General features: G+C 28.8%; 3 protein-coding genes across 3 annotated transcripts; 1 reads left to right on the top strand and 2 right to left on the bottom strand.

Annotated features, from left to right (window-relative positions):
* Positions 1-3119: 3119 nt before the first annotated feature.
* Positions 3120-4042, top strand: OCT59_014482 (uncharacterized protein; the record flags this gene model as incomplete). The annotated part of the gene is made up of 4 exons (XM_066150048.1): positions 3120-3161; positions 3375-3395; positions 3481-3579; positions 3716-4042. 4 exons carry the CDS (start codon positions 3120-3122, stop codon positions 4040-4042), a joined length of 489 nt encoding a protein of 162 aa, XP_066002259.1.
* A 2273-nt stretch (positions 4043-6315) lies between these two features.
* On the bottom strand, positions 6316-7143 carry OCT59_014483 (uncharacterized protein; the record flags this gene model as incomplete). Its single annotated transcript, XM_066150049.1, has 4 exons — positions 6316-6495; positions 6584-6721; positions 6797-6916; positions 7078-7143. 4 exons carry the CDS (start codon positions 7141-7143, stop codon positions 6316-6318), a joined length of 504 nt encoding a protein of 167 aa, XP_066002260.1.
* Positions 7144-8291: 1148 nt separating this feature from the next.
* On the bottom strand, positions 8292-12610 carry OCT59_014484 (uncharacterized protein; the record flags this gene model as incomplete). The annotated part of the gene is made up of 9 exons (XM_066150051.1): positions 12178-12610; positions 11920-12109; positions 11666-11856; positions 11483-11596; positions 9445-11412; positions 9112-9375; positions 8739-9045; positions 8424-8670; positions 8292-8346 (listed from the first exon to the last, which is right to left on the bottom strand). Exons 1-9 carry the CDS (start codon positions 12415-12417, stop codon positions 8292-8294), a joined length of 3576 nt encoding a protein of 1191 aa, XP_066002261.1. The 5' UTR covers positions 12418-12610.
* Positions 12611-14441: the final 1831 nt, after the last annotated feature.

Below are 14441 nucleotides of genomic sequence, written 5' to 3' on the forward strand. Positions count from 1 at the left end.
ACATCTATCAATCCAAATTTTATGTGTAGAGTCAAAAACGAAATCTAAAAATTTAACTCCAGTTTCGAATATATGAGCTTTAGTCATTTTTATTTCTTGTCGTAAGAAATCAGCTAACAGTTTTGGAAATAAACCTTTAATAATATCAACGAAAGTTAATTTATTATCATTAACTTTAACTTCGCCAAAAGATTCGTTTATAAATAAGTCAATTATTTTTGTTTCATCGAAAATATATAAATCGTATTCTTTAATTTTTTCAACTAAACATATTATCGAATAATATATAATATTTCGCATTCTTTTACGATTTGAATAACAACGCCAAACATGGCCAAAAGTTTCTTTCTTTCGCTCACAGACAGGACTAGAGCTCCGAACGGGTCAGGTCAACCCAGGTGACCCGACGGGTTAACCCGAAAAATTCAGGTCGGGTAGCAAATTTAATGACCTGACCTTGGGTCAGGTCAGTCACAAGTTGGATACCTGACCCGACCCGTTGACCTGATATATTTTGGGTCAATAAAAGACGTTTCAGTGTTTTTTATATATAAAAAATGCCAACCCATTTTTTTTGACCCGAATCTGACGTTTGTTCATAAAAATAATAATAATAAACGTCTTTTTTAATGAAAAATGCCGAACCTGACGTTATTTCACTAAATAAATCAAAAAAACGTTTTTTTAATGAAAAAATGCCGAAACTGACGTTATTTCATTAAATGAATGAAAAAAACGTTTTTTAATGAAAAAATGCCTAGAGTTCCGAATGGGTCAGGTCAGGTCAGGTTAATTGATAAACCTGACCTGAAATTTTTTTTCAGGTCAGGTCAAGTCAGGTTATATCAGGTTGTCTGTTTGACCTGACCTGACCTGAAACCTGAAAAATTTCAGGACTATTTTTATTAAAGTATTGAAAAAAAATGGTACAAAACTTTTTTTTTAATATAATATTATGAAAAAAAACGTTTTTGCAATGTTTTTTATTAAAATATTGAAAAAAAATATTGCAAAACGTTTTTTTTTAATATAACATTATGAAAAAAATGTTTTCACAACATTATTATTGAAATATCAAAAAAAAAATGTTACGAAACATTTTTTTAATATAACATTATAAAAAAAACGTTTTTGCAACGTTTTTTCTCGAAATATTGCGATTCAACATTTTTATATTAAAATCATATAAAAAAGTGAATCCCAATACTGCAACTCACTTTTATTATATAAAATCAATATAAAAAAGTGAATCGCAATATTTCAACTCACTTTTATTATATAAAATTAATATAAAAAAGTGAATCGCAATATCGCAACTCACTTTTATTATATAAAATTAATATAAAAAAGTGAATCGCAATACCGCAACTCACTTTTTTTATATAAAATCAATATAAAAAAGTGAATCGCAATACTGCAACTCACTTTTATTATATAGTAGAATCAATAGTTTCAGGTCAACAGGTCAATCAGGTCAGGTCAATCTTCATACCTGACCTGAATTTTTTTCAAAAATCTCATACCTGACCTGAATTTCAGGTCAGGTCAGGTCAGGTTACCTGAATTTGGCTGACCTGTTCGGAGCTCTAAAAATGCCAAAACCGACATTATTTCATTAAATGAATAAAAAAAACATTTTTTTAATGAAAAAACACTGAACCTGACGTTATTTCATTAAATGAATAAAAAAAACGTTTTTTAATGAAAAAACGCCAAACCTGACGTTATTTCATTAAATGAATAAAAAAAACGTTTTTTAATGAAAAAATGCCGAACCTGACGTTATTTCATTAAATAAATCAAAAAAACATTTTTTTAATGAAAAATGCCGAATCCGACGTTATTTCATGAATAAAAAAAACGTTTTTAATGAAAAAATGCCGAACCTGACGTTATTTCATTAAATGAATGAAAAAAAAACGTTTTTTAATGAAAAAATGCCGAACCCGATGTTATTTCATTAAATAAATCAAAAAAAATGTTTTTTTAATGAAAAACGCCGAATCTGATGTTATTTCATTAAATGAATTAAAAAAAACGTTTTTTTAATGAAAAAACGCTGAACCTGACGTCATTTCATTAAATGAATGAAAAAAAAAACATTTTTTTAATGAAAAAACGTATAACCCGACATTATTTCATTAAATAAATCAAAAAAAAGACGTTTTTTTAATGAAAAAAAGCTGACCCGATATTTTTCATTAAATGAATCAAAAAAACGTTTTTTTTTAAACATCAACGGGTCGGGTCAGGTACCCTACCTGACCCGATATAAAAAATGTTTTGGCGTAATTTAATATGTAAAAAAATGCTGAAACGTTCTTTTCCACAAAATAATTGTAAAAAAAAAAACGTTTAGAGTTTTTTCTTATAATTTGATATATAAAAAGCGCCAAAACGTTTTTTTTAATCCAAAATATCAGATCAATGGGTCAGGTCAGGTACCCGAACTGACTTGTGATATTCAGATCAGGTCATCAAATTCGTGACTCCCCCTCGGGTCAGGTTAAGTCAATTACCCGACCCTACCTGACCCGTTCGGAGCTCTAGACAGGACATTTCCAATCCTTATATATATCAAAATTAATCAATTTTCTCTGTTCTACAGTCAGAATTTCTTCAATACATTAATGTTAATGTTAATGTTAATGTTACAAAAATTAGATTTCAAACAGTTTTCTTTTCAGGATTCCCACTACCCATTTTGGCATCAATTCACCTAATCTAAGTATCGACCTTTCCTTTTATATTTTTAACCTTTCCATTTTTTTAATATAAATAAACAATTAGGTAATCTTTTAATGGTTTAAACTTAGAAGATTGTGGGTGAACTTAACTTAGATAATAGGCATATTTAAAAATCAATTTAAATGGTTGACGACAATTAGGAATGGGAGATGAAGATGCAGGTAGAGCACATGATAGCAAGATTTTGATTTTTTATTTAATCATAACTTCTCAACACTTTTTTATGGTGATATCATACTAATACTGACATATATATGTCACCATAATATAATTGGTTAACCAGCTGTTTATCAGGAAAGTTTTTCTGATCTTTTTTTTTTAAATACTCAAGCGAATTTCTTTCCTCTACTGTACAATATCATAGTTTGAAGATGGAGGACAACTTTGACGAAGTTTTAACCACTTTTTCGCAAGTAAGTCATGTTATGTTATATGGTAAAAGGTCTCTATTCTTATGAAAAACATTTAACTAATACATTTTTTACTATTTATCCAGTAAAAATATTGAATGGATGTTATGTTCGTTTAACCTTAAACCACTGGAATTTTATCAACATCTGAATCGTAAAACAAAAAGTGTCACCACAAGCACATATTCTAGTACTCATAAAATGTTAATGTTTTAGAAAATTCAGGAAAAATGGAAGGTGAGAATGTGGATATACATAAATTACCTCTTATAATATGAATTTTAATACATTTATTTTATGCAGAATGGGGTTTTTAATAAAGATTGGAATATGTGTTGCAGAAAAATCAGCTTCAATATCCGTAATAGCATGTTTTAATGTCCAAAGAAGTTATAATTATGAGATTTCTTCTCACCTCTTAGTAAGTATGTTCCTAAATATCTGTATTATTGTTAAATTCTATTATTAATAATTTGCCATCATTATAATCAGAAACATAAGTGTAATTACCCAACAACACCAAACAAACCGATTATCCTATCAGACATGAAAAAAAGATATCCGCAAGTGCTTTTTACGAAGAAAGCAAGATTGTTACTTTTGAAGATAAGTCAAAAGAATCAGATTTAGGTCAAAAATCTGAGATTACTTCTATAAATAAGTTCAAAGATTCAGAAAAAGATGGTCAAAAAGTTGAGGTTACCTTTAAAGATGAGTTCAAAGGTTCAAAGAAAGATGATCAGGCTACTTTTGAGGATGGGTCAGAAGGTTTAGAGAAAAATGATCATAATAATCAAAGTCCATTTATATCTATAGATTGGCATGAGTGGTTAATAGAAAGAATTCTAGAAGTCAGTAAAGAGCTATCTATTTATAAGAAATAACTGTTGAATTATCGTTTATAAGCTGAGCTTTGTTATTATTTTTTTCTATTGTTTTTTTGTAGTTTCTGATTGAGATTCGAAGAAATTAAGAAATTATGATAAAGTATATCAGAAAAGTACTTATGGACTTGAAGTCATTTTTGTTTTTTAAACATGTAGTATGTACTTTAATCCATAAAATGTTGGTTTAAACAAAATAATTGATATTTCCAGTCATGTAATGACCATTGACGAAGCTGAAAGAAATTGGATTGTCATGTAAGCGATATTTGTAAATAAAGTTAAATTCCACTGATGAGTACTGTTCTTTTTTGAACTCATAAACTTATTTGTTAACTACTTACAAATTAATTTTATATTACCATAGGGTTGAATATGATATTGAACCATCATATAAATGACTTATAGCTAAAGGTAATACTACAAATAAAGACTGAATGAAAGCAGATATAATTGGAATACAGTTTCCAGCAGACAGGTTGTCTTTTTGGTGAGTAGTGTATCAACTGATTTTTTAAAGGTGATCCCAATTGGAAATACATATAATATGTGGAATTCTATACATTCCCATATATCCTACATGGATTTACATAGAATATTTGGAAAATATTGAAACTATTCAGATTTCTACATAATTCCACAATATTTGATGTGAATTTTCATATAGATTTTACATAAAAAAAATTTCTTGATAATGCTATAAAAGTGAATTAAATCTCTAAATTCAATGCTTTTAAATTATTTGAATTATGATGTAAGATTCATGGGAAGAATTTGTTCATTAACTATTCAAGGAATAAGTGAGTACTTTTTCTGCAAACTGCTATTTAGATCAAAAGACAAACTTTCATTTATTTGTTTTTAACTATTGTATCATAGCCTCATAGAAGATTAATTAATTCTTAGAACAATATTTTTAAGAGGAAAAGATGACTATAAGGTGTTCTGGTGCTATACTTCAAGAACTTTACCTGGATAATTATATCTTTAATATGGTATATACTGAATATTTAAGTTACTATAATATCAACATTTGAAATGATTAGTGTTAGTTAGGGTTAAGGTTAGAGTTAGGGTTAGGGTTAGCACTTTGTTATTGCACTTATAATGCTTGATAAGAAAAAATTTTCTGCAACTTTTCCACTTAGTTAGCTAGGATTTTTGGTTCTAATTCATTGAAATATTTGAATTGATAGAGTTTATAATCATAGAATATCCAGATGTCATAAGAGAACTAATTAAGCATTCAGCAACTTTCAATCCAAAACTATATTTCATAAATATAATAATTTTTGCAATCTTGAAATCTAAAATTCCTTCTAATTAAAGTATTTTATAATATTATAATATTAATTATTAATTTTAATTTGTAAATATAGTTTTTTGAATATATTTAATATAATTTTTTTTAAATTTATAATAATTTATTAGAAAACAAAAGTTTTACAATATATGATAATATTTTGATATAAAATAAAAAATAAATTTTTTAAAAGATAAATACCATCATTAAATATTATCTGTTATGAATCTATTTATTAATATTAATATTTTGCAAAAATTCTTTTTGTGTCTACACTCTTATAAAAATAATGTTAATGTTTTTAATTTTCAGATCAAGAAAAGAATATTTGCAATACATAATCATATATATTTTAACTGAATCAAGAAAGTAATATGAGAAGGTGATTTTGAAGTGAAGAAGGTAAAAAGAGCAGACAATTATTACATAACATTTCTTTTATTGTAGGAATAATAGATTTTTATAAAATCATTATTATGTCTTTCATGTTTTTTACCATTTTGTAATAATTTTTTTGATGGATCATAAGATCTTATAAAATCAGACTTTCTATAATATTTCTGATTATTCATATTTGATATTTGATAAAAGTTCAAAATACAATAAAATTTACCCTAATAATAAATATATCAAGTAAAAAATATTTATAAAATGAGTTAATGAAAAAGAAATTATATGTTAATAAATATTTTATAAAAAAATAACACCTAAGAAATCCATTTAGATTGAGATTTTAGAGACAAAAATCTCACAACACATGGTGAATTAAGTAATTGTAAATATAGTGAAAGACAACAAAGTATTAAAGTTTTTTTTAAACCTAAAAAAAAATAGAAGTGAAGAAGAAAAACTGCCAAAAAAATCACATGTAAAAAAGAAAAGTATCAAAAATATGTGATATGAGCATTCATTCGTAAAATTGTAAAGAGCATCCTCCACAACCTTTTCCATAGAAAAAACCCATTTTTAACTATTCTGAAACTTTAATAAGTATTGTTGCCACTTTTATTTTTATTTCTTCTCGATGTTTAATGACTATTACTGAGAGAGACTTTTCAAGTTCATCATCAGTCTGGCCTAAATCTTGATGGTCATAGTTTTCAGCATGAAAATTATTATTTCCTTCAGAGTCTGAATTATCAACCTCGCTCTGATTGTATTGCAAATAGTGATTAATTAGTTTTGATTTGTTAGTGTTTAAGTTGAAATCATATCCCAGCAATAATAAAACCAAATACCTTATTAGTTCTGGTACGTTTTGCCGTTTTTTCGTTGTCATCATCATAGAATCTTTTCGTGATGCCGGTGTTTGTTGATCTGGCATATTGTTGAATTTGTTCTATCGCCACTGTGGTAATGGTTACATGCTGATTCGCCTATGTATATAGAAGTAGGTCAAATGTAAATATCCCGGTCTAGCACGTTAGATGGTGGGAAAATTAATGATATACCTGCAATTTTAGAACTTTCGCCTTTGCCTTTTTCTCTTTTAACTTACTCCTCACCACAATACTTTGACTCTCAACTTGAAGTTTCCAAAAAACATTTACTACTGTCGACTGTTTACTTAACTACCAATGATAATATGTAAGTACACGTTCTAGATTTTGTTTGATAGTCATCTCACCCTATACAAGTAAGAATAGAAGACATCCCGAACAAGCAAGCACCCAGATTGTACATTATCTTTCGCGAGCATCATCGGTCTCAAAGTCCATGGAATATAGCTCACCAACAGACAAGCAGTCGTTCCCACTACAAGCGCGCGGGGTAGTTGGTGTACTCGTCTCCTGAACATTAGTATTTCCTGTCCAGGTTCGGACACTTCAGCATAGAATTTGCTGGTCTCATCAAGTTCTTTCTTGTAACGATTGTATTCAGTTTCTCTTATCCGTTAAATCGCCAGCCAAAAGTCGAAAATCTAAGAAATTCTTGAGCGAAGGCTCGTCCGTGCTTTCCCAAAAGACTACATAATCACAAGTATAAGTTATGAAATAAATATCACAAAAAAACATCGGCACAGTCTATCTTATCGCGGTACTTTACAGCGTTAAGACATTCAGGGAGAAGTTGCATTTTTTGTCTGTGTCTGACATTCAGGGAGAAAGTTTTTTTTGTCTGTCTTTTCAGCGCGACAAGATTTAAAATGATAATCAGCTGGTTAACCTGATTAACCAATCATATTATGGTGACGTATATATATCACTATTTTATTAGACATAGACTGGGCTGTAAGTTATTACCGTATGCAAACAGTGTGTGAATGATGAGGTGTTCTTCTAAAATAAACGTCCGGGTCGTTTATGATAGCTTGATCTTTCGAGGAAATAACATATCGCGCATTCGCGTTAGCTTTAAGGGTAACGTCTTCCATGATGCGGATTTCTTGTCGTTGTAAATAAAAGTTTCTGAGTCTGACAGCTTGTGCGTAACCGTAATTGTATTTGGGAATAGAGTTGACGTCGAAACGACGTCGAATTTTATAATCGAGCAGATTGATGTTGTAGGTAATTTTGTAGTAGATACGTGGATCACCCGGTGTACCAGGCGGTCGGTAAAGGAGGTAGTTTTCTTTTTCTTGTTGATTCTGATTCCAAGTATAATATCACTGATGAAAAGTTACAATCACGTGACTTTTATCCTACCAACTTACAATTTATTACAGATTTTAAATACATAACGTAACTAATAAAATTATTAAAATTATAAGGAATTAGCCTATTATACTGGATACTTTCTTAATTAATGGAATTAATTGAAATTAATTGAATAAACAAGCAATTAATTTTTAAAAAATTGAAATTCTCAAATTAGAATAGAATAAAGGAATATTTACATAACAGATGTCTAAATCAAAAAATAAAATATATTAAAAAATTTTTATAAAAAAAATTTTTATAGTGCCACTATTTAAATTTTTAACCAAGTTCATTAAGAACCAATCATTTATAAGAAACCGGATTCTTGTAATAAACGAGCTATCTTTTCATCTTCACGTTCCCTATTTATTTAAAATAAAAAAATTGATCAATTGATTTTTCTTTTGCAATCAAAAAATATAAAAAATAAGCAATTTACCTTGGCTCTAAAGCAAGACTCTGCTCATATAAATCCTTAACATCTTTACTTTCTTTTAAATGAAAATCTATAAACATTTGAATTTCTTGAACAGAACTAAGATTATAAGGTACATTTTGATATTGTTTTATTTCACGTATAACATCAGCCGTTTTCATACGTTTTGAAAAGTTTATTAATTTATTGGAACTTTTAAGAAAATCAGGATTACCATCTTCAATAAATGTAAGATCAGTCAAATATAAACCTAAATAAACAAATTAATATTATTATTATATTAAAGTAAATAAAATAAGATTTCTTTTTATTTCTTACCAAAGAATGGTACACATGGAGGATTTATACTATGTAACATCTCTCTATATTCAGCAAAATTCTTTGTTGAATTCATAATTTTACTGAGAGTCTCAAGTGTTTGTACGGTTTTTGAATTAACCATTTCCCAAGTGCGCTTCAGACGATGAATTGGTGCAGAATACAATCCAGAAATAATGGCCGTAAGCGAATTGAAGTTATTTAAACATCTACACTTATCGGCTATTCCAACAAAATGTTTAATATACATACATCTCTTTCTAATTTCTTTCTGATTTAACACTGATTCGGCAACCCATCCCGTTATCTAATAAATTATTTTAGTTAGTTGAAAGGAAATATACATATTTCCATGAAATTTTATTTTACTTGCCTTATTACTGTTGAAAATCATGGCCTTAACATTTACTGCAATATTATCACCCTCACTTTGACTCCAAGCTTTACCTAGGCATTCAACAGCCTTAATATTATTATATAGTTTACTTTCCATTAAAGTCAATTGTCTAGCAATTTCCAAGGGATCTATGTCTAAAAATTTGAGTTTCTTCATGTTCTTTGGTAAGATTGATGCCGGAGGTGCTGAAGCATTTGTTGCAATCAACTCTCTAAATTTAGCATCTTTTCGTTGATGTTGCTGCAATTAGAAAATAATTAGATTACTATTTTGGAAAAATTATGCAATTTACGTATAAGAAATACATACTCTTTTCTCAATCACTTTTGTTAAACTCACAGAAGCAAAGGCCATATGTTCATACATGGTTGTTCTTGCAAACTCTCTCATTTTTTCTAAACAAAGTAAATCTTCTTTATCATCTATATAATAAGTTTCTAACCAAGATTTCATGATATTAAAAACTCTCAGCCTAACAGGTGTCTGTTTCTTTTCTTGCCAAACCTCTAATTCTTCGTTAGTTAAACCTTCAGGAGGTTGAATCATAAATCTTTTAACTAACATATCAAAGAAATCATCCGTTGTACAGAAAGATCTATATGTCAACAAGAATGTTGCAATAAAATTATAATCCAATATATCATGCATAGTTAATCTTTCAACCAAAGCGGTAAGGGTTCCTCCCTTTACAGTAATTTCCTTATTAAATACTATCTCTGAAGTATCATAATCATAATTAAGGAACCAGGGTTTATCCTCTTTCAGTTTTTGCGATTGAGTGATATTAGGTGAACCATCTTCTTTCGTAACCTTAGATCGTACATTTGTTCCTACTGTATTACTTCCACTTATAACTTGAGAAGTTAAAGGATTTTCAGCTGAAGGGTGAGTATATGATCGTTGTAATTTGCCAGTAATTCTACTAGTTGAATTAGGTGGATCATCATCATTATTAAAATTACGATTATTACTACTAATCGTATCATCATTTGTCACGACACAATTCTCAGGTACAGTTTGTAATGATTTGGAACTTGTAGTATCTAATGAAGAAATTGTGGATTGATTTTCTGCAGAGTGTTCTGTATTATTCCCATTAATTTGATCCAGAGAATTAGAATCATTTGAGATAAATTGCGAAACTTCAAAATTTTCAACAACACTAGAACGCATTTCTTGAATTTTCAAAACTAGAGATTTTGTTATAATAATAATGTCTTTAACAGACTTATCAACCACATTTGCGCAACCTATAATTTGATCCATAGCATTTAAAGGAAATAAGGGATCAGAAGCCATTTGAATACACATAACTAATCCTGCTATATTATTATACAATGATTGTTTAGAAACATTGAATTCATTTATATTAACAAAACTAGATTCATCCAAGTCTTTCAGATTAATATTTTCAGTAATAAATAAAAATTGTCCAACTTGAGTAAGAATCTCCCTGGTTTGTGAAATAAGTTGAGGAGAAAAATAGCGTGGTGTAAAAGAATTAGGAGCATCAATTACTTTCCTAACATCATTAAGGAGCAATGTAATGGACTGAGTTACAATGCAAGAAATTTTATCCAACGAGCTAATGAGATCAGACGTTAAATGATATAATGGATTATTTGTAGAAGAAGTTGAAACACTAGTATCCTCTAGATTTATACTGGGTAATGTTGATTTATTTCCATTTGTTTGTGTTTGTATTAAATTGTTTCCATGCCATGAACCACCGGTAGCACTTTCGATAATTTTTGGGTCAACTCTTCTAATATCAACAGTTTTTTGAGCAATTAGAATAAATCCACGAACTGCGTCTAAAACTTCATTGACATCACTTTTCATTTTTAGAGTAGCATCTGGTGGAGACCATGTACTTGCAGCTACTTTTGTAGAAAGAGTTAGCTTTGAGAGCGAAGTCATAATATTTCTATGATGATTTTTAAGATTCCTATTTTTCTTAATTGCAACTGAGTCTTTTTCAACAGTACCAGTAGCGTAAAGCATAATCCTAACATTCCCAACAATTGTACTAGTACATTCTGGATAATCCTGCCTCATGTTTTCTTGAATTGCTACATTAAGGTTATGGATAGACAGATCAATACTCTGTGATAAAGTGTCCCAAGTAAGGTATTCATGTGCATTTTGTAACATAAGTATCGAGGACCCCGAGAATCTGATCGATTTGTTTGGTGTTATAACTGTAGGAGTTTGAGGTAATAGTTCGTTTGGTATTTCATCATCTGATCTGCTCTTTTCGTTATTTTCAGTTTTTATCTAAAATTGTATGATTTTAATTAGAAATCTTTAATTGATTCCTTTTTATATGAAATATGAAATAACTTACTAATTGACCATTAGCATTAATATTATCAAGACTCCAAGTTGTCTCATTTGTTAATTTATTGCAATAATATACTCTCCCCTGAGCTGTAGTTTTCACATTCCAATTTGGTGGAAGCTAAGTGTGAAAAACGGTTAATAAATAATTATGATTAAAAATAAGTCATAATGAAAATTTAATAGTTACGTTGTCAATAGATTGACTTTGTTGTAGATTTTTTTGTTGAATAACGTCAATTGAAGCTGTGTTTAATTGATTATCTATTGAACTTGTAATATTTGCTTTGTTGGCAGGATCAAATTTCTCTAAATCGTCTTCTACAAGAGCAGTAACATGTGAATCAAGTTCTTCGTCATCAATATAACTTGAGACAGGACCTTCAGAAAAAGTCCAATTAATTTTCTTAGTTTTTTTAGCATTAAAATAAAAATAAGTATTACCATTTTTAGTTGGTTCTTGATTTTTTGGAAACTGTTTTGACAGTTTTGACAACGAACTAGTGCAACTTGTCGTATCTCTTGCTGCAGGAGATTCATAATTAACAGGTACTTTCCAAGATGATTCACCTGTCTTTATGTTATAATAAAATATCTCTCCATCTAGTGTCTGCTGAAGAATCCAGTCATATAACTATAAATAGATAAACTATGTATTTAGCACATATACCAACAATTATTTTAAAATTATTTAATACTTACTTTTTCATCTTCATTTATCAATTTACCCTCTTTGTCAAATACGGTAACATAATTACTAGGAAACCAGCCGCGTTCACCATTACATAGTCCATCCCACCAGCCAGACTCTAATTGCATAAGCACTTGTATGATATCATTCGTTTTGAAGGACAAACTCGAAGCATCATTTGATTCAAAATCATACAATGCTCTTACAAATAAGACTGGTGACATCTCATTTTTTTCTTTTTCTAAATTCATGAAGAATTAATAAACTGGATAATAAATAAGAAAGGGGGGTAGCATGCTATTAAATTGTTAGGTTTCTAGACCTTTATTAAATACTGTATAAAGTTAAATATTTGGGGTTTCATAGGTTTCATAGGAGTTGTAAAGAAATATGTGATATTTTTTTTAAGGAGGAAAAAGAATTTTTTTTGGGTATAACTATTATTAAGCTCAGTTGCACAATCACACATACTCCTTAATTATTGTTAATTATGTAAACCATAAAAGACAATTTTTAAAAATTTTCAATCGATCATTGGTATTTTGTGTATTGAAAAATTTCCGAATTTGTGCTTAGAATGAGTTTAGAATGCAAATTTTGTGTTACTTTTCGATCCAATCAATACAATAAAATATCAATGTCACGTTTGTTGAATTTCGTTACGGACTGTACTGCCGGTAATAAAATTTTTCCCAATGTTTCCAGTTTGATGTTAATCGGTTCACGTTTTCACATGTCCACTTATATGGTTTTCCTAGACCCCTTGGGGCATGGGCCAGTTACGTATTTACGTTTTAGCTTCTTTAGCTTCTTTCTCATGTGTCAGAGTTATGTAGAGGTATTTCTTCGAATGATCTAAGCACTTGAACATGAATTTTAGATACACGTTAAAAATCCGGGTATAGCGAATCTATATTGCAAGATCAAAAGCAAATCAAAGCAAAAAAACACCCGATTTTTTTAATATTATTCAATATTAATGATTATTCAGCTATATCAATTTCCCATTAGATGAATGCCTTATATTTTATCAATGGATGGAATTTTTTTTGGATATAGCATTTTAGGTTTCCGAGAAATTTATAAATACCGGCAAAATTCATTAGTTCTAGTTTATATATTCTTCCAGAACCAAATTTTTTCCGAGATTTTTTAAGTGCTGATTATAAAAGGTAAATGATTTTTTATCTTCATTGTTCGAGTTATATTAGTTATATTTTAATATTAATTTAAAAAACAATTACAAATTGAAATTGTACATTTATTTATTTCCAAAAAAGTGAAATAATGTATTTTTTTTGATTCTAAAATTATATTTCTATAAAAGGAAAATAATTATAACTAAATTATTCTACTATGAAAAAGAATATTTGATAACATATCTCCCGCGGTGACCAATAGGAATTAATGCTACTAATAATTGGCCGATGTCTCAAAAATATCGGTCATTAAAATCCCAATCGACTGAACAATATTTTTTATAATATAAACATTTTAATATAGCCTATTGTAAATAAAGAAATAAAAATGATAGATATATAATTTTATTTAATAATATTAAATAAAGATGATAGAAATGTAATTTTATTTAATAATGTGAAAGATATATAACTAATTTCTCTTTTTTCAAAATTAGTAACTGATAAGTGTGAAGAGTAGGGAGGCGCAGTGATTAGGCGATGATTTCCCCTGCGTACCCTTCAAAAAATGTCACGAAAATTCACGTGACGTTTTTTTGTCACATCCGTCACACCCTTCCTTGTTTCCATTTTTCATAAGTATCTGAGGGACTTAGTTTTTTTCGAGTAAGTAAAACCCTATTCGTCACACCCTTATTCGTCACTGTTTATTTTCACGTGTTAGTGCATAACGCCGTAATGCCGGCCGTTTCGTGACATTTTTGAAGGGTACGCAGGGGTAGTCTTAGGTGATTGTGCAATTGCTGATGACAGGCCTGTGAAACAGAATAATTTCTCACTATTCTTTTTTACTCTTGTCATCAATATCATCAGAAGCAAATTCACCCGTAAATCAAGTTTTCTCAGCTCATCGGATAGGCGTAATAAATTACAAAAGCAGATGTAATAATATTCATTAAATAAATACACTTATATTTTAAAGATCAAATCAAATGAATTCTTTATTATATTTTTTCATGAAGTAATACATGAGAAAGGGCCAGCCGGCTAAATAAAAAATGCGTATATATTGTGAAATTATAACCATACATATTTAGATTATATTACAAACATGGAAAAACTTCAGCAAGTATGAA

The sequence above is a fragment of the Rhizophagus irregularis genome, chromosome 22, assembly GCF_026210795.1.
Source record: "Rhizophagus irregularis chromosome 22, complete sequence".
Taxonomy (NCBI): domain Eukaryota; kingdom Fungi; phylum Glomeromycota; class Glomeromycetes; order Glomerales; family Glomeraceae; genus Rhizophagus; species Rhizophagus irregularis.